At 37.9% G+C, this 22144-nt stretch overlaps 1 protein-coding gene across 1 annotated transcript in view; it reads right to left on the bottom strand.

Annotated features, from left to right (window-relative positions):
• Window positions 1-716: 716 nt before the first annotated feature.
• The window catches only part of LOC121464681 (zinc finger protein 829-like), a 29106-nt gene continuing 7678 nt past the window's right edge, over window positions 717-22144 (bottom strand). The window contains exons 3-5 of the mRNA XM_041677705.1: window positions 7100-7226; window positions 6507-6602; window positions 717-2235 (exon numbers count right to left, since the gene is read on the bottom strand). Coding sequence (XP_041533639.1) covers window positions 2231-2235; window positions 6507-6602; window positions 7100-7226 — 228 coding nt within the window. The 3' untranslated portion in view covers window positions 717-2230. The remainder of the gene's footprint in view (window positions 2236-6506; window positions 6603-7099; window positions 7227-22144) is intronic.

Here is a 22144-nt window from a genome sequence, read left to right as displayed (position 1 = left end):
CATTGATATTTTTATACATAAATTTTATATGCATATATTCCTACATACAAGGAAACCAACCAATACAATGTTACTATTATTGGACAAGCAGTTTATGTGTTCTTTGGGGAATGGCACCTCTCCTACTCCCTGCTTTCCTAAATGACTAGAGTTCTTCGTTTGATATTGGTGCCTTGTAGCTTTTCCTGGGCCAGCTTTGCATGCCCATTGGTATCATTCAACTACCTCACACTGATTTGAACTTCAATTATACAAAGTTTAAAGTAATCTATGTAGTATGTCATTCTCTGTCCTACCAGTTCCCAAATGACAGGGAGACTACTTATTATGAATGCTTGGCCTTAACGTAGGCTTGTTTCCAATATTAGGTCTAATAACCTAAATTAATCCATAGTTTTAGCCTACACTCTGCCACACACCTCACAAGCTCCTTCTTCCCTGTTTACTAGCAACTCACCTGCAGGACTCAATTTTTCCTCCTACTTCCTCTCTCTGCCCAGAAGTCCTGTCTATACCTCATGCCTAAATATTGTCCATCCAATCTTCCTATTAAATCAATCCCACCAATCCATTTCTACTGTACACACATCCTGTGACAAATCTACATCTATTTTATGACATATTTTCATTGTTGCTGTCACTATTGGAAGAGTTCACACTTATGATACCCAGCCATTAGAGAATAAACTATCAGAACAAAAAAAATACAATAAAAATTGGTCAAAATGCTTAACAGTTTTATTGCAAAGGCACAGAATATAATACAAGCTGATATTTATTTAATATCACAAAAATCACAGGAAAATAATCTTTACATAGAGCATAATCTCATTACATAGGCAACCATATACCAAGAAAGTAAATATGCATCAAAATCTGAAATAGTATGACACTGGATTATTTTAAAGACTTATTTATTTATTTATTTATTTATTTATTTATTTATACAGTATCCTGACTATAGGCCAGAAGAGGGCACCACATCTCATTATAGATGATTGTGAGCCACCATGTAGTTGCTGGGAATTGAACTCAGGACTTCTGGAAGAGCAGTCATTGCTCTTAACTGCTGAGCCATCTCTCCAGCCCCCGACTGGATGTTTTTTTAACACATTTCTAAACATACAGTCAAGAAATGTTATTGCTTAATTTACTCCTACTAGAAATATTTACTTATTTATAATAGTTAATGCTTGAATGGTATGTTTACAACAATGATGCATAAATTCAGTTTACAACAAATGTTTAATGACAATAAAGTTCAAATTTGGATACAATGTTTCTAAATTTATAAGAACTTAAAGCTGTCTAAGTATTCACTAAGCTTTAAAAATTAATTGAAGGATGTGAGTCTCTGTAATATCTTGGTTAATGTATGAAGAACTGTACAATGAATTATTGTGAGGTATACTAAGAAATTTTATGAAATGTACATCATATATGAATTTTGTGATGCTTTCTAAGACTTGATTTTGTGTTAAAGGACTTGCCACATATTTTACATTTGTAAGATTTGTCACCATTATGAAGTCTACCGTGAGCATGAAGAGCTAAGATCTCGGTAAAGGACTTGCCACATGCTTGACATCTGTAAGGTTACTCACCAGTATGAATTCTCTGATGATTATGAAGTGTTGAGACATGGCCAAAAGACTTGCCACATTTTTGACATCTGTACGGTTTCTCACCAGTATGAATTCTGTGATGACTGTGAAGATTTGAGACCCTGGTAAAGGACTTGCCACATGCTTGACATCTGTAAGGTTTCTCACCAGTATGGATTCTGTGATGACTGTGAAGAGTTGAGGCCCTGGTTAATGACTTGCCACATTCTTGACATCTGTAAGGTTTCTCTCCAGTATGGATTCTGTGATGATTATGTAGAGTTGAGACATGGGCAAAAGACTTGCCACATTCTTGACTCGTGTAAGGTTTCTCACCAGTATGGACTCTGTGATGTCTGTGAAGAACTGACACCTGGGTAAAGGACTTGAGACATGCTTGACATATGGAAGGTTTCTCACCAGTATGGATTCTCTGGTGAGCTTGGAGATTTGCATGATGGGTAAATGATTTGCTATAATCTTTACACTTGTATTCCTTCTCTTTGGGATTAATTCTCTTATGCATAGTGAGGCATACACATCTGTATAAGCACCTTCCACATTCCATATAGTTGTTTTGACTTTCTTCATTTTGATTGTTAATATAATGCTTCTCTTGTTTCTGTTCATGCTGGAACAAAAATAAAGGTGTATGTTATAATAAAAAAAATTCTCTTTACAATTATTGTGTATGTATTGGCTCTTAGGAAAAACAGACTTATTCTATGTATTTAAATAAGGATAAAGCCATATTGTGAATTGGTGTTTTGGGAATTTGTTCCTTCAAGATGGAGGAGGGTCATCCGTCTATCTGTTGCTTTCATTGGTTAATTAATAAAGAAAGCTGCTTGGCCTGATAGGGCAGAACTTAGATAGGCGGAGTGACCGAACAGAATGTTGGGAAGAAGGGAAGTGAAGCAGTCGCCATGACTCTCCTCTCTGAGATGGATGCAGATTAAGAATATTCCTGGTAAGACACCACTTCGTGGTGCTACACTCATTAGAAATGGGTTAATCAAGATGTGAGAGTTAGCCAGTAAGAAGCTAGAGTTAATGGGCCAAGCAGTGTTTAAAAGAATACAATTACGTAGGATCAAACCCCCGTGCCATTGTCCTTTGCGTCTCATCAGCCCTCATTATTCGCCATGTTCAGAGGGTCCATAGGGCAGAAAACCCTGACTGCTCTTTGGACTGGAGAGGGAGGGGGAAAGGAGTGGGGGGAGGGGGAGAAGGGTGGGAGGAGGGGGCGTAGGGTGGGAGGAGGGGGAGGGAAATGGGAGGCTGGGAGGAGGTGGAAACTTTTTTTTTTTCTCCTTTTCTCAATAAAAAAAAGAAAAAAAGAATACAATTTGTGTGTTATTATTTCCAGGGCTAAGCTAGCCATGCGGCACCCAGGCAGGAATGCAGCCCGCAGCTCCTACTACAGATACCATAAGGTCAAAAAATAAATACAAATAAATTCCTAAACTAAACATTATTGGCAAAAAGAATGTATAAATATTCCACTGAGTGGTATCTTTGGTATCCATCAACTACTCGGTATGGGGATTTCTTGTAAGAGTGACTCTTATCCCAGTTCATAAACTAATTTTTCTTGGGGACCTGTGGTCTATTGGAAACAGCTTAGGTAAACTATAATAGCTTGAAGAAGATCAAGAAGTGATGAATAGTAAAGGAAGAGATCAAAGGAACTTTATATGCAGATGCAATGAATTTAGGTTTACAGACTCTAGGAACTCCACCAAGAATCTACTACAACTGAAATAAACGTAATCAAAATTAAGGGGTGCAAAATTAGGTAAAGATTAGAATTAAATGCTTTCTTTTTGTTAAATTTATCTTTCTTGATTCTTTGACAAGTTGGAATAGATGAGTTAACTTATGTTAGTATCTACAATTTGATTTTATTCATCAATATATCCAGTTTTTCAACCATATAATTACAGTACAAATTCTGATTATATAACTGTGGAATAATTTAAAATTGTGGATAATACCCCACACATATAGTTTTACTTTTCATGATTGTTTAAACTATAGTGAGTTTTCTGTTTGTTTGTATCTATATGTTGCTGAAGACTGTCTTTTTGAGATCTTCAAGAATTGTGTTAGAAATTTGATGGGATTTTCACTGAATTAGTACATTACTTTCAATAAGATATTCATTTTTACTACATCAATTGACCAATCCTTGAGCAGGGGAATTTTTTCTATCTTCTGATATCATGTTCAATTCATTTCTTCAATCCTGAAGGTTTTTATAAGGGTCTTTCACTTTTTTATTTCAAATTACCCCAAACTATTTTCTGAGGCTATTGTAAAAGATATCGTTTCACTGACTTCTATTTAAGTCTTTTCTCATTTTTATATAGGAGCGCTACTGCTTTTCTTAGTTAATTTTGCATCCCTTAATTTTGATTCAGTTTATCACAGTTGTAGGAGATTTTTGGTAGAGTTCTTAGAGTCTGTAAACCTAAATCATAGCATTTGTTACTTTGATCTCTTCCTTTACTATTCATCACTTCTTGATCTTCTTCATCCGTGTTACTGTTCTAGCTAAGATTTCAAGTGCTGTATTGAATACATATGGAGAGAGTGAGTACCATTTAAATGGTTCCCTATTTTAGTGGAAAGGTTTGAATATCTCGGTTTAGTTTGATGTGGGATACAGGCTTGCTGTAAATTGTGTCTTTCATTTGGAGGTAAGTCTCTTGCATCCCTAATCTCTCCAGGACTTTTATCAAAATGGGTTGTTAATTTTGTCAAAGGCTTTTCTGAATCTAATAAGATAAACATCTGGAATTTGACTTTCAGTTTGTTAAGTGGTAGATTACATATATTGGTTTTAAATTGTTGACCTACTATATGTCTTGAGATGAAGCCTACAATAGATCACCTTTTATGATATGCTATTGGATTCAGGATGAAAATATTTTATTGAGGACTTTCATAAATGTTTACAATGAAATTGGCATATCTTTCAGTTACTTTTTGTGTGTATATATGGTTTAGGTATCAGGGTAACTATCTTCACAAAAGAATTCAGTGTTCTGCTGCTTTAATTTTGTAAAATAGTTTGAGGAATGCTCATGCTAAGTCAAGAAGAATTATTAAGAGATAAAAAGTACCTCCTACTACCATTATTCTGCTGCTTGGATATAGTATTTAATTATTCCTGATGTCTTATTGGTTTACCCACAGAGATTTACATCTCTAGTCCTTCATTCCCATTGCTTCTGGTGAATTTTGATAACTAAAATTGACTCACAGGTGGACATGGTACAAACAATAAGAAAACTTTTAGTTCTAACTAGTATGTTTATGTCAAACCCATTCCATGGAATGTTCAGAGCTCATTCAGGACAGAGTGATAATGTTAAGGCCAGGAAGGCATGAATGACTATAAAAATAGTAGTGCTTTCTATACTACATGACAGTTGCCCATATGAACTCAGGTGATTAGGATAGCATGCATCATCCCAAGCAAGCTTAAGCCAGATTAAAATTCTAAGAAGAAAGCCTGAGGGGATTTGAAGACGTAAAATTTCCTGGGAAGTTCCTATCATCTGAAAGATGTTTGGAGAAAGGGCATAAAGTTTATTTTAAAAATGTATAATTCCTGATAGTTCAACCATATTGCAAGTCATATTCAATATCCAGGACTGTATGGGAATTACAGACTGAACTCAGTATAAATAAAGATGAGAAAAAAATCAAAGATATCTGCTGTAGGAAATCCCACAGCCAGTAGCCTTTAGTTACCCACCCACTTGGGCGTGGCCTCTTATACTATTTTTGCAGACGTAAAGAGTGCTTCTGGCCTCGGTTGCTGTTCTTCATTCCAGCAGAGGATTCTGATTTGTGAGTCTATCCCTAAATAATTAAACATCTATTATTCTTAATTCTGAGCTAGTGTGGGATTTCTTTTGAGTATCCTTCATCTGGCGCCCAACATGGGACACAAACCATAGACCCTAAAATTAAGAGTCTCATGCTCTACCAACTAAGAAAGGGCATTAAGTCAAAAATGTGCAACTCCTGATACTTCATCCATATGCAGGCCATTCTCCACACCCAGGATTGTATGGAAATTACAGATCGAACTCTGAGTATAAATAAAGATGAGAAAAAAATCAAAGATATCTGGAGGAAGCAGAACATGGGAAGAGTTGGGAAGCTGAATATGATCGAAAGTCATTGTGAGGCATTCAAAATAATAAAAGTATATATGAATAATAAAAGTATATACAAATTTACTTCTCCAAGAAAACTCAAATATAGGTAGAGATGAAACACAAAAGAAAACACAACCTTTATGTTGAAAGTAACATTATAAATTTTGATATTAAGAGATTTTCAGATGATATTAAAATAGACCAATAACATGTATGGATAAACAACTCTTAGTTTCTAAAGAATATTTTGCAGAAGTAGAAAAAGTTATCTTTTAAATTCTGTAGATTCTAACATAAAGTACAAATTCTACAATTTTCCAAAATGAGTTTAACTATAAAATTTGTATTTTCTGATTTTATGTGATACTACACAATAGTGAAAACCATGTAATACTATCATGAGTGCAAACAAACACACATGAACTTAAACAGAGAAATATTCTTTGAAACAGCATGACAAGTTTTTATGCTAATTTTCATCTCAATATTGTTCATTTCAGGGCCTGGTGGCATTTGAGGATATGACAACAAATCATATTACTTCTGATTTATACCATAATTTAAGTATTCAAAGTGAATTTTTAGGTCATTTCATATGAATGAGGCTTATAAAGTAATTTGGGACAATTATTCACTGTGAAGTTTTATACCATTTCAGGTAAAGATCTTTGCAAACCCTACTTCACAACAGAATTCCTCCATGTGCAAATACTTTGTTGTGGCTTACCTTTTTCATTGCCTTCTTTCTTTCCTGTGTTCACATTCCAGGGCTCTTTGCTTTGTTCAAGGGAGCTGATCAGGTCTGGTTTTGACACTGAAATACCTGAATATTGGAAGAGACACATGAGCAAACTTGGAATAATAGTAAAACACTTGGGTTTCTAATGAACCACAATACTATATAAGATGGCATGTAACATAAAATTCCAAATATGATTACCTAGTTGCTATCACCCTATATTTTAAAATACTCAAAAGCACTTTTTAAATGTTCTGCACTTTGAGTTTCTTTGTAAATTACTACTGAATCTAAATGCAAATATGTTGTGAATCATTAAGTTACAAATCAATATATAATCTATGGTGTTTCTGAAAAGTAAAATGTATTATAAATGTTTGAATGATGAATGCCATCTCCAGGAGTCAGGAGTATATTGACAAGATAAAGTTACACAAATCATTGTGTTCTAAATGATGAACTCTAAGATTTTTATTAAACTGACATATGAAAGTGAGGCAGACAATTCAGACATAGATGTAAAACACACTTGTAGGAAACAATTATGATAAAGAAGGAATCATGAAAGAAAAAAATCTCACCCACAGAGACCATGTTACTGTAGTTCCCCAACATGATTTCCCTGTACAAAGCCCTCTGTGCAAAGTCGAGGCAGTCCCACTCATCTGGAGAGAAATCAATTGCCACATCCCGGAATGTCAAGATTCCCTGTCATGAAAGAAAAGATTTATCAAGTGCCCAGGTACAAATTTCATTACTTAGACTAAGGATATAGGAATTTATTTCAAAACTTTAAGTGTTCTTGATTAGCATTATTCTAAAAGACATGCTCCAAAATATAGTCTACACTAAAAATCTTTGTGCTGAAAATATTAAGCCAAGGACAAACTTAAGCTGTAGATGTACAGGCAGAAAAGGGGTATGTGAATGGGAGCCAGACTATCTTCATGTGAAGTTCCAGCCTTCACCATTTAATGGCATCTATTATTATTGCAAACTGTCTCTTTCGGAATCACATGTTAAATAAACATGAGCTGTAAAGTTGCAACCATGCATGCATGAAGAGCTGTCAAATGAAAATATGCTAAAAGTAAGATGTGGAGCCAGGGATAGAATTGTCATATCCAAGAATTAAGCAGATATTCTTACTGCAAATTAATTCAATGACAACAGTGGGAAAGGCCATGCATGATAGAGCTGATACCTGTGTGTGGCAAGCTGGGAAGACACTGACTTCTAATGCCTTAATAAGTATTGGGAACACTGTGGGCAGATTAATAAAGGACAAATGAGGTAGACTGCACAGCTGATGCATGACTCGGATCAGCTGACGTCCAAAGCTGACGCTCCCCTGAAGCTACAAGGCTCCATCATTGCTTCAAGAACACAGTATGAGTATGAGACCTAAAGTACAATAAGTTACTCATCAAAATTTACTAAGGAAACAAAAAAAAATGTTGATTCAACAACTCTGGGAACAGCAGTCCCATAAATTTGATTTTTCTACATTAGAGCTAACATTACAAACTGCACCTTGCCCTTCATATATTTTTCTACAAGAAATCTGATGGGGAAGATAGGAAGAAAAGGACAAACCACCAAGGACATGCCCTGTTTGACAGTGTAGTTATATTACTCATTATACAGTTCCTTCTTGTCTTTCTCACATTCTAGTTCTTGAACATACCCACTCTCAGTTAACTACATCGTAATTATTTTCTTTTATGTTTCATATTGTTTCACTAGGTTTTATGTTTTTTTCTGTATGTTTCTGTAGTAAACAATTTTCTTCCACTCTTTCAGTTAAAATCTGTGTAATTTACTCTCATTCCTAAATTATTTTCTCTGCCACCTTCCAACCTTCTCCTCTCACATTATTACTGCAGTCCTTCATAGTTTTACTGATTTTTAAACACTGTGGATACTATAATACAGCTATAGTTTTCATCAATGTGCATTTTTCCCTTGATTTATCATTAGTTGGTTTAATACTGATTTCTATTTTAAACTAAATGATATTAGTTTCTAATAATAGCAGTAAATTTAAAAAGACATGATCTAATATCATTATTTTTGATCAATTCACAGTGTCAGAAACTACAACATTGATTGCAAGTGTTTATTGTAAAAAGTCACTTGTTTGGTTCAAGGCCTTTGCTTTCTTCTATACTATGCATGCTAAGCCCTCACTGTGACTCTTCTTGTATACCCTGATGTTGCCATGTGTTGTAGCAACCTTGCTTTAAAAGAATACATAGGTATTTTCACAATGGGTATATTCAGCATTTGGGGTTGTTCTATAACTTATTAATCTACACTTAGATTATCTTGAAAAAGCCTCGTGTCACAGAGAAAGTGATTTTGGAAACAGATCTGGAAAGCTCATACCTATGTGAGACATCTATATTACCTCCAAAGACGAGGGAACCTTGCAAGAGAGATATGGGAAAGCACAAAGGAGCAAGAGGATTTGGAGGAGTAAATATAAATGCTGTGTTCTGGATATGACAGTCAATAAAATATGAACTTTAAACCAACAGACACAAAATACCTGTAGAAAACTGAAGTTTTAAATATTCCCTTCTGGATACAAGAGGGGCTTATGAGGGCTTATAGAGTATACAGAGTCATAAAATAAAGTTAATGCTTTTTAAAAAAGGGTAAAGTCTTTTAAGAGACAGAGTACAGATAATCATAGATTAAAGGATGTAAAAAAAAATAAGACACATAAAATGGAAAATTTACAGAGTCTGGATTCTATATATCATTGTGTTTTCTTTAAATTTTTTGACTGTGAAGGAACTAAGTAAAGAGAGACTTTTCATTGTATGTGCTGCTAAACGAATCCAGCATGTATATTATAAAGGTATCATGACTTTCAAATCTGGGTCTAAGAATATGGTGCTTTGGAAAAGAGGTTCTTCTTTTGTTTTCACAGAAGGTGAGAACCTGTGGATTGCTTCTACACCAATATGGTTTTATGGACCAAGGTCTCTTGAAAGGTTGCTATGAACACCGTCAAAAAATTATTTCATCCAACTGCTAGCACACATGATATACAATAGAAGATCTGATTTACAGTGCCCCCATACAGCATGAAGCAATTTGGAGAGAAAAAACTATGCCCATATTCCCAAATATTGTTTATAAATGCTCTTTTACATTTAAAAAGGGATATGATATAGATATGAATAATTTACACTGGTATAAATCTTGATTTATGTATACAAATTTAAGGTCAATTTTGTTATATGTATTTGTGATCTTGATTAAGGTATTGTGATTGTGTAGCTCATTTATTAATGTAATAGATAATTAAGAAATATAAGTTAATAGATAATCTCTATAATAGTCAAAAGTTTGTTGTTAGATTTTCTAGATGTGCATTTCAGATAGATAGACATTCTTCATATCTTTCAAAGACTACAGAATATGGCATTTAAAATGTTTTAATAACTTAGGACTTTTTATGACAGTGAGACATGTCTGCTCCTGGCAGCACTAAGCTACTTCCTGAGGAAGATGGGCATCAAAGAGGCTCCTCATGGAGTTGGTTATCCATTTGGGCAGGAAACTGCTCTTGCCTGAACTGCTTCACTGGACATAAAGTACCCACAGAGAGATGACTGCTGAACTTGCCTAAAGGTGAGATGATCCTTTGGGGTTCCTGCTTCATGAAAGAGTCTGCGAGACATTCTGCAGGACACAAAAGAAAGTGACTTGAACTGTCTTTAAATTTTACAGCTTTTTTGGAAATGTCTGCTGGATACTATGGGCCTGTGGGCTGAAGATGGATGCCCCAACAGTACAGGAGAACTTTGGGTGAATGTCCAGGCAGCGAGATGTCTCAGTCAATTCTAGAGTTTTGGAAGTTGTTTATAATGCACTTCCTGTTTACTTAGGTAATATTACATCCTTCTGGAGTCTTTGATGGAGTAGAAGAATTTATAGTTCTCCTTAGTTATAATAAAAGATAAAGTAAATATAAATACTATAACTGTAATTCTTATTTGATACCTGTTTTGTTATATGTAATTTGTATGTTAAAGTTAAAGCCTAATTTCCATTTTAAACAGAAAAGGGAAAATGGTGTAGGAGGTCTTTCTGTTTATGTGTTGCTTTCATTGGTTAATCAATAAAGAAACTGCTTGGTCTGATAGGGCAGAACTTAGGTAGGTGAGGAGACAGAACTGAATTCTGGGAGGAAGAAAGCAGAGTCAGAGAGAAAGCCGCCATGAAGACGCCAAGTCAGACATGCTGAATCTTTTACGATAAGACACAACCTCGTGGTAATAAACAGATTATTAGAAATGGGTTAAATCAAGATGGGAGAGTTAGCCAATAAGAGGCTAGAGATAATGGGCCAGGCAGTGATTTAATTAATACAAATCTGGGTGGTTATTTTGGGTGTGTGCTAGCCGGGTGGCCAGGACCAAAAGTAGGCCTTCTCTCCTTCAACAGATTCATACCTACCACCATGCACAAAACTCAAGTCCAAATGGATTAAAGACCTCAATATAAATCTGAATACACTAAACCTGACAGAATAGAAAGTGGGAATTAACCTTCAATGCATGGGTATATGAGATCACTTCCCAAATATAAATATAACATCATGAACACAGACAATGAGATAAAAACTAAATAAAATGGACCTCTGAAACTGAGAAGCTTCTCTAAAGCAAAGGAGTCAATAAAACAAAAAGCCAGCCTACTGAACAGTGAAAGATCTTTATCAATCCCACATCAGAGTACTGATCTCCAGAATACATAATGAACTCAAAAAATTAGATATCAAAATATCACATAATCTCGTTAAAAATGGGGTACAGAACTAAACATTGAATTCTCAACAGAAGAATCTCAAATAGTTGAAAGACGCTTAAGGAAATTTTCAATGTCCTTAGCCATCAGGAAAATGCAAATCAAAACCATCTTACACTGGTCAGAATGGCTAAGATCATAAACACCAATAATTGCTTATGCTGGTGAGGATGCAGAGTAAGGGAAACACTTGTCCATTTCTGCTGGGAATGTAAACTTGTACAACCACTCTGGAAATCAGTATGGCGGTTTCTCAGAAAATTGTGAATCAACCTACCACAAGACCCAGCATCACTACTCTTGGGCATATACCCAAATAATGCTCAACCATACTACAAAGACATTTGTTAAACTATGTTAATAGCTGCATTATTCGTAATAGGCAAAACCTGGAAATAACCTACATGCTCGTCAACTGAAATATGGATAAAGAAAATGTGATACATTTACATAATGAAATACTACTCAGCCATAAAAAACAATGACATATTGAAATTTGCATTTTAATGGTAGAACTAGAAATATGTGTGTGTGTATTCATGTATGTATATGTATGTATGTATATATATATATATATATATATCTCCCTGGAAGGGGAAATAGACAAGATCTCCTGAAAAAATGGAAGCATGAGTCTAGGGGAATAAAGGAAGGCAGAAGGGAAGGAGAGGGGAGAAGAATGGATGAGAATTTGAGGGAACTGCATGTTCAAGAAGGGAGGACAGAGATGGAAAACAAGGAAAGAGATAGCTTAATTGAGGGAGCCATTATGGGGCTAGAAAGATAACTAGCTCTAGAGAAATACCCAGGAATCCACAACAATTACCCCAGCTAAGACCCTAAGCAACAGTAGAGAGGATGCCTACACTGGCATTGCCTTGTAGTCAGATTGATGACTATCTTAAACGTCATCAAAGAACCTACATACATCAACTAATGGAAACAGATGCAGAGAACCACAGCAGAGCATTGGGCTGACTTTCCAAAGTCCAGTTGAAGAGAGGGAAGAGTGAGAATATAAGCTAAGAGGTCAAGGCTATGATGGGGATACCCACTGAAACAGCTTACCAGAGATAATGGAAGGCGTCTAACTCTCGCCTGGCAGCAAAGGAACCAGCATAGGACCAAACTATGCCCTCTGAATGTGGGTGACAGTTGTAATGGCTGGGGCAGATTGTGGGGCCACTGGCAGTGAGACAAGGATTTAGTCCTACCGCTTGTTCTTGCTTTTTGGAACCTATACTCTTTGGAGGGATACCTTGCTCAACATAGACATATCGGGGAAAGCCTTGGTCCTGCCTCAAAGCAATGTGCTAGTTTTCGTTGACTCCCCATGGGAAAATGTCTTACCCTCTGTGAGGAGTAGATGAGGGGTAAGATGGGGAGATAGGAGGGTGGAAGATGGAGGGAGAACAGGGCAGGGTTCCCTGGCCTCTCTTAAGGAGGGAGAGGGAGGGAGGAGGGTGAGTGGGTGAGCAGGGGGGAATGAGAGGAGGGAAGGAAGTATAAATTTTTGAATGAAAAAAATTAAAAATTGAAAAAAAAAGAGGAAGATAACCACATGCCCATCCCCCCCACAAACATACACAGTCCTCTACCTCTACTGGATTGAAGCATATATTAACAAGTAAAAACCGAGGCAGCATATACAGGTCATGTACAGTTCTACACCAAATTTAGTACTGGAACTGAAATGAAGTAAGAGGTGGACACATGCCCAGATCCCTAGCCCAGAAGCAATCTCTGACTGATAACCCCTTGCAAATGAAAATTTGGTTTGCTTCAAGGAGCTGTCACTAGGATAAAAATCTACTCTCAAAGGTAGGCTGCATGCTGAGACTCAGAAAACTCAACAGCATCTTGGAAGTTCCTTGTGTCATAATGTCATCTCAGAACTTTACATCTTTTCTTTCCCTTATAATTTATTTTATTTATAAATTTTCTTGTCACATGTTACCCTAAATGATATACATATATTACAATTTCAGTTGATTGTTTTAGGGAATTCATGACCTTAAGAAGTCGTGGATCTCTGAATCCATATCTGTTTCTTGTGATTTTTCTTGGGCTACTTTTCAACTGATTGTTTGGTTTTTCCTATTATTCTGTGTTAGTTCTGTTTTATCTTACTACATCATATTATATTATATTATTATATTATATTTTGTGTCATTATTCTACCTTAGTTTGTTTTCTATTGAGAGACAGAAAGGGGGATGATCTGGATGGAAAAAGGTATGGGGATTAATTGGGAGTCGTAGAGGGAGAGAAAATCATAATCATGAAATTAAGTGAGGAAAAATATCTATTTTCAATAGAAGGAAAATTAAAAATAACAAACCTATAAATACATACCTATTTTTCTGAAATCTAGACATGAAAACAATTGTGTTCATGGGGGGAAATGTGGGGAGATCTCATGCAAGGGAGCCTCCAATGCAAGGGAACAAATCAAAATAATTAGGGACAGGTTCAGTTTCTGCATAAAATTTGATATTTAGGTTCATCAATTGGCAATGCTTCAAAATAATTACTACTGATAACGTGAATCCAATGCATCCTGGCTACAGAATGAAACACTATAAACAACACCAGAAACACAAAAGCTAAACTAATGATCTCTGAAGTGGTAGACATTGTAGCAGAGAACCAAGTACAGGTGAATGAAGTCAACGTCAATACATTAAGATGAACTGATGGCAGCTTTTCACACAGAGTCACATCATTATTGTAGTGACAGTGATTGCCCATGAAAGAAAGCATGGAAACTGTAGTGTGAATATAACAGCACCAGTTTTATGTAACTATAAGCTACGTGTATCATCCACATTCTAGATTCTCAAGGGAATGCTGTATATGTAGTTTTGTTTTCCATAAGAATATGACATTTCCCTCTTTGGGCACATAACATCACCCAGCTCAGCCTGTCTGGGCGCTGGGTCAGAATCCTCAGGGCAACCAAGCGGGTGGAAGTTCCTTTGTTTCACTAGCCTGCCTGCACCAAGCAAGGTAGGCACTTTGTTTACGAGCTACCCAACAAGCAAGGAGACCTGATCTCAGCGTCAGGATAGCCAGCATTGGGGAGAGCCATCATTGGGCACGGAGATCTGATCTCGGCACAAGGAGAGACTTCACTGGGGAGAGCCATCACTGGGAAGGTACATCAGTAGGCAAGGAGACCTGATCCTATAAAAGAAGATCCATACGGGAGCATTCAGAGGAAGAGATGGGCAGGCACCAATGCAAGAATTCACCCAACAATCTGAAAAGCAACATGAAGCCACCAGAAACAAGCGACCTCACAACAGGAGGACATGAACACCTTAATCAAGAAGAAGTAGAAAAGATTGACTTCATGAAAGTGACTGACGCCCTTAAACAGCATGGAAAGAACGCCCTTATAGAAATGGATGAGAAATATAACAGAAAGTTTGAAGAATTGAATAAATCAGTAAATGATACCCTAGAAAACCAAGGAAAAACAATCAAACAAATAATGGAAACAGTTCAAGACTTGAAAACTGAAATGGAGGCAAGAAGAAAACACAAACAGAGGGCCGGCTGGACATGGAAACTTTAACTAAACAGAGTCTACAGAAACAAGCATAACCAACAGAATACAAGAGATAGAAGAAAGAATCTCAGATTCTGAAGATACCATAGAAAAAATAAACACACTGATCAAAGAAAACAGCAAGTCCAATACACTCTCATCACAAAACATTCAGGAAATATGGGACACAATAAAAAGACCAAACCTAAGAATAAGAGGAGTAGAAGAAGAAGTGTAGTTCAATGGTCCAGAAAATATATTTAATAAAATTATAGAAGCAAACTTTCCCAATCTAAAGAAAGATATACCTATGAAGGTTTAAGAAGCATACATAAAAACGAATAGGCTGGATTAAAAAAAAAATCCCCTCGCCATATAATATTCAAAACACAAAACATACAGAATAAAGAAAGAATATTAAGAGCTGCAAAGGAAAAAGGCCAAGTCACTTATAAAGGTAAACCTATCAGACTTACACCTGACTTCTCCGTGGAAACCATGAAAGCCACAAGGTCCTGGATTGATGTACTGCAGAAACTGAGAGACCATGGATGCAAGCCCAAACTACTATACCCAGCCAAGCTTTCGTTCACTATGAATGGAGAAAACAAAATCTTCCAGGATAAAAACAAATTTAAACAATACGTAGCCACAAATCGAGTCTTAGAGAAAGTAACAGAAAGGAAATCACAAACCAAGGAGTCCAACAATGACCACAATAACTCAGACATCTAGAGACCGTTCACCAACACAACTCAAAAAAGGGAAACACGAAACTCTACTACTAAAAAAGTGACCGGAGTTAATAACCACTGGTCATTAATATCACTTAATGTCAATGGGCTCAACTCACCTATAAAAAGGCACAGGCTAAGAGATTGGATAAGAAAACAGGATCCAACATTCTGCTGTTTACAAGAAACACACCTCAACCACAAAGACAGGCACCTACTCAGAGTAAAGGGCTGGGAAAAGGCTTATCAAGCAAATGGACCTAAGAAACAAGCAGGTGGGGCCATACTAATTTCTAACAAAGTTGACTTCAAACTCAAATCAATCAGAAGAGATGGAGAGGGACATTTTGTACTCATAACAGGAACAATTCATCAGGATGAAGTCTCAAGCCTGAAAATCGATGCCCCACGTCCGTAAAAGAAACATTACTAAAACTCAAGGCTGCCATCAAACCTCACACACTAATAGTAGGAGACTTCAACACTCCTCTCTCACCAATGGACAGGTCAATCAGACAGAAACCTAACAGAGAAATAAGAGAATTAATGGAGGTAATGAATCAAATGGACTTAACAGACATCAATAGAACATTCCACCCAAATAGGAAAGAATATACTTTCTTCTCTGCACCTCATGGAAACTTCTCGAAAATTGACCACATAGTCGGTAACAAAGCAAACTTCCACCGTTACAAAAAAATATTAGTAACCACCTGTGTCTTATCAGATCACCATGGATTAAAGTTAGAATTCAACAACAATGCTACCCCCAGAAAGCCTACAAATTCATGAAAGCTGAACAGTCAACTACTGAACCACACCTGGATCAAGGAAGAAATAAAGGAAGAAAATAAAGTCTTCCTTGAATTCAATGAAAATAAAGAAACTGCCTACTCAAACTTATGGGACACTATGAAAGCAGTCCTAAGAGGAAAGTTCATAGCACTAAGTGCCCATTTAAAGAAAACAGAGAAAGCACACATTGGAGGCTTAACAGCCCACCTGAAAGCTCTAGAAAAAAAAAAGAAGCAGACTCACGTAGGAGGAGTAGAAGACTGGAAAACAAAAAACCCAGGATAGCCAACAATCTTATATAATAAAGGAACTTCTGGAGGCATTACCATCCCTGACTTCAAACTCTATTACAGAGCCACAGTAATGAAAACAGTGTGGTACTGGCATAAAAACAGAGAAGTCGACCAATGGAATCGTATAGAAGACCCAGATTTTATCCCACAAACCTATGAACACCTCATTTTCGATAAAGGAGCTAAAAGTATACAATGAAAGAAAGAAAGCATCTTCAACAAATGGTGCTGGCACAACTGGATGTCATCCTGTAGAAGAATGAAAATAGACCCATATCTATCACCATGCACAAAACTCAAGTCCAAATGGATCAAAGACCTCAATATCAATCTGAACACACTGAACCTGATAGAAGAGAAAGTGGGAAGTACCCTACAACATATGGGCACAGGAGATCGCTTCCTAGGTATAACCCCAGCAGCACAGACATTAAGGGCAACATTGAATAAATGGGACCTACTTAAACTGAGAAGCTTCTGTAAAGCAAAGGACACTGTCACTAAGACACAAAGGCAACCTACTGACTGGGAGAAGATCTTCACCAACCCCGCAACAGACAAAGGTCTGATCTCCAAAATATATAGAGAACTCAAGAAACTAGACTTTAAAATGCTAATTAAACCAATTAAAAAATGGGGCACTGAACTGAACAGAGAATTCTCAACAGAAGAAGTTCAAATGGCCAAAAGACACTTAAGGTCGTGCTCAACTTCCTTAGCAATCAGGGAAATGCAAATCAAAACAACTCTGAGATATCATCTTACACCTCTCAGAATGGCTAAAGTCAAAAACACCAAGGATAGCCTTTGTTGGAGAGGCTGTGGAGGAAGGGGTACCCTCATCAATTGCTGGTGGGAATGCAATCTTGTGCAACCACTGTGGAAGTCAGTGTTTCGGTTTCTCAGGAAATTCGGGATCAACCTACCCCTGGACCCAGCAATACCACTCTTGGGAATATACCCAAGAGATGCCCTATCATATGACAAAAGCATTTGTTCAACTATGTTCATAGCAGTATTATTTGTAATAGCCAGAACCTGGAAAAAACCTAGATGCCCTTCAATGGAAGAATGGATGAAGAAAGTATGGAATATATACACATTAGAGTACTACTCAGCGGTAAAAAACAATGACTTCTCGAATTTTGCATGCAAATGGATGGAAATAGAAAACACTATCCTGAGTGAGGTGTCCCAGACCCAAAAAGATGAACATGGGATGTACTCACTCATAATTGGTTTCTGGCCATAAATAACGGTCACGGAGTCTACAATAGGTGAACCTATAGAAGCTAAGTAAGAAGGTGAACCCAAGGAAAAACATATAATTATCCTCTTTGCTAAGGGAATTAGACAAAATTGCCGGGGAGTAAATTGGGATCTTGGGGGTGGGGTGGGATGGGGGTAAGGGGAGATGGGGAGAGAAAAAGTAGAAGGGAAAGAGGGGGGGGGACTTGGGGAAATAGGAGTATTAGAATAAAGGAAGGGTGGATAGGGGAGCATGGAACCACAATTGTTAGTTAAGGGAGCCACTTTAGGGTGGGCAAGAGAATTGACCCTAGAGGGGCTCCCAGGTGCCCAAGCTGAGGTTCCCAGTTAGTTCCTGGGGCAGCTGAGGATAGGGAACCTGAAATGACCCTATCCTAGAGCAATAATGACGAACATCTTGCATATCATCATAGAACCTTCATCTGGTGATGGATGGAGATAGACACAGAGACCCACACTGGAGCACTGGACTGAGCTCCCAAGGTCCCAATGAGGAGCAGAAGGAGGGAGAGCAGGAGCAAAGATGTTGGGACCACGAGGGGTGCACGGACCCACTGAGACAGTGGAGCTGATCTACTGGTAGCTCACCAAGGCCAGCTGGACTGTGACTAAAAAAGCATGGGATAAAACTGGACTCTCTGAACATGGCGAACAATGAGGGCTGATGAGACGCCAAGGACAATGGCAAGGGGATTTGATCCTACTTAATGTGCTGGCTTTGTGGGAGCCTAGCCAGTTTCGATGTTCACCTTCCTAGATATGGACGAAGGGGGAGGACCTAGGCCTTACCACAGGGCAGGGAACCCTGACTGCTCTTTGGACTGGAGAGGGAGGGGGAGAGGAGTGGGGGGAGGGTAGAAGGGAGGGAGGAGGGGGAGGGAAATGGGAGGCTGGGGGAGTTGGAAACATGTTTTTTTTTCTCCTTTTCTCAATAAAAAAAAAAAAGAAAAAAAAAGAAAACAGAGAAAGCACACATTGGAGACTTAACAGCCCACCTGAAAGCCCTAGAAAAAAAAAGAAGCAGACTCACCTAGGAGGAGTAGAAGACTGGAAATAATCAAACTGAGGGCTGAAATCAACAAAATAGAAACACAGAAAACAATCCAAAGAATCAATGAAACAAAAAGCTGGTTCCTGGAGAAAATCAACAATATTGACAAACCCCTATCCAAACTAATCAAACGGCAGAGACACTTTGCAAATTAATAAGATCAGAAATGAAAAGGGGGACATAACCACAGACACAGAGGAAATTCAGAGAGTCATTAGATCTTACTACAAAAGCCTGTATGCCACAAAACTGGAAAATGTCAAAGAAATGGATACGTTTTTAGATAAATACCATATATCAAAGTTAAACCAGGACCAGGTGAACAATCTAAATAGAGCTGTTAGTCAGGAAGAATTAGAAGCTGTTATCAAAAACCTCCCTACCAAAAAAGCCCAGGACCAGATGGTTTCAATGCGGAATTCTACCAGAACTACCAAGAAGAACTAATACCTATACTCCTTAATGTATTTCACAAGATAGAAACAGAAGAGTCATTGCCAAATTCCTTTTATGAAGCTACAGAAACTCTGATACCAAAACCAAACAAAGACTCAACCAAGAAAGAGAATTACAGGCCAATCACACTCATGAATATCAATGCAAAAATCCTCAACAAAATACTGGCAAACCGTATCCAAGAACACATTAGAAAAATTATACATTATGATCAAGTAGGCTTCATCCCAGAGATGCAGGGCTGGTTCAACATTCGAAATTCTATCAATGTAAACCATCATGTAAATAAACTGAAAGAAAAAAAACATATGATCATTTCATTAGATGCTGAAAAAGCATTTGACAAAATTCAACATCCCTTTATGATAAAAGTATTGGAGAGACTAAGGATACAAGAGTCATATCTAAATATAATAAAAGCTATTTACAGCAAACCGACAGCTAACATCAAATTAAGCGGAGAGAAACTCAAAGCCATCATATTAAAATCAGGAACACGGCAAGGCTGTCCACTCTCTCCATACCTCTTCAATATAGTGCTTGAAGTTTTAGCAATAGCAATAAGAAAACATAAAGGGATCAAGGGGATTCAAATTGGGAAGGAGAGCTTAAACTTTCATTTTTGCAGATGATATGATAGTGTACTAAGCGACCCCAAAAACTCCACCAAAGAACTCCTACAGCTGATAAACACCTTTAGTAATGTGGCAGGATACAAGATCAACTCCAAAATATCAGTCGCCCTCCTATACACAAACGATATGGAAGCAGAGTGCGAAATCAGAGAAGCATCACCTTTCATGATAGCCACAAACAGCATTAAATATGACAAGGGCATTTGTTCAACTATGTTCATAGCAGTATTATTTGTAATAGCCAGAACCTGGAAACAACCTAGATGTTCTTCAATGGAAGAATGGATGAAGAAAGTGTGGAATATATACACATTAGAGTACTATGCTGCAGTAAAAAAACAATGACTTCTCGAAATATGCATGCAAATGGATGGAAATAGAATATACTATCCTGAGTGAGGTAACCCAGACGCAAAAAGATGAACATGGGATGTACTCACTCATAATTGGGTTCTAGCCAGAAATAAAGGTCAGTGAGTCTATAATTTGATATCCTAAAGAAGCTAAATAAGAAGGTGAACCCAAAGAAAAACATATAGCTATCCTCCTGGTTATGGGAATTAGACAAGATTGCTGGGCAAAAAAATTGGGATCTTGGGGGTGAGGTGGGAGGGGGTAAGGGGAGATGGGGAGAGAAAAGTGACAAGCGGAGGATGGGGGGAACTTGGGGAAACGGGATGATTGGGATAAAGGAAGGTTGGATAAGGGAGCAGGGAAGCACATATCTTAATTATGGGAGCCATCTTAGGGATGGCAAGAGACTTGGACCTAGAGGGGCTCCTAGGTTCCGAAGGCGAGGTTCCCAGTTAGTTCCTGGGGCAGCTGAGGATAGGGAACCTGAAACGACCCTATCCTATAGCCATACTGATGAATATCTTGCATATCACCATAGAACATTCATCTGGCGATAGATGGAGATAGAGACAGAGATCCACACTGGAGCACCTGACTGAGCTCCCAATGTCCCAATGAGGAGCAGAAGGAGGGAGAGCATGAGCAAAGAAGTCAGGACCACAAGGGGTACACTCACCCACGGAGACAGTGGGGCTGATCTATTGGGAGCTCACCAAGGCCAGCTGGACTGAAAAAGCATGGGATAAAACTGGACTCTCTGAATATGGCGGACAATGAGGGCTGCCGAGAAGCCAAGGACTATGGCACTGGGTTTTGATCCTACTTCATGTTCTGGCTTTGAGGGAGCCTAGCCAGTTTGGATGTTCACCTTCCTAGACTAGGATGGAGGGGGGAGGACTTTGGACTTTCCACAGGGCAGGGAACCCTGACTGCTCTTTGGACTGGAGAGGGAGGGGGAGAGGAGTGGGGGGAGGAGGAGAGGTGTAGTAATAAGGGGCGGCGGGCCTTTGTCCAAAGCACCCCAGCCGCCTGCTCGGCTAGCTTATGCCCCGAAATAATTACATGGACACTGTATTCTTTTAAACACTGCTTGGCCTTTTAGCTCTAGCACTTACAGGCTAATTCTCACATCCCGATCAACCCATCTCTAATAATCTGTGAGCATCGGTCTTACCGGGAAGATTCTAGCCTATGTCCATCCTGGGTCGGAGTGTCTGCCCGGGAGCGGGGCATGGCATCTCTTCTGAGGCATCTACTCCCAAGAGGAGAGCTGTGGAATCTGAGCTCACTTCCTCTTCCTCCCAGCATCCTGTTCTGCCGACTCCTCCCACCTATCTTTCAACCAATAAAATGGGCCAGGGCAGTTCCTTTATTAGCCGATGACCTTCCTCCATCAGAGAGGAGTGGGAGGCTGGGAGGAGGCAGAACTTTTTTTTTCAATAAAAAAAAAGTAAAAAAAAAAGAGTTGGTTCTTCGAGAAAAATAAACAAAACAGACAAACCTTTATTAAAACTAACCACAAGCCAGAGAGAAAATATCCAAATTATCAAAATCAGAAATGAAAGGAGGGACATAACAACAGACATGGAGGAAATCCAGAGAATCATTAGGTCATATTTCAAAAACCTGTACTCCACAAAATTAGAAAACTTAAAGGAAATG

The sequence above is a fragment of the Microtus oregoni genome, unplaced genomic scaffold (assembly GCF_018167655.1).
Source record: "Microtus oregoni isolate MIOR12 unplaced genomic scaffold, Mior012 000029F_ref0000214, whole genome shotgun sequence".
Lineage (NCBI taxonomy): Eukaryota > Metazoa > Chordata > Mammalia > Rodentia > Cricetidae > Microtus > Microtus oregoni.
The sequence above is the reverse complement of the archived record's forward strand: the minus strand, read 5'-3'. Positions and strand labels throughout refer to the sequence as shown.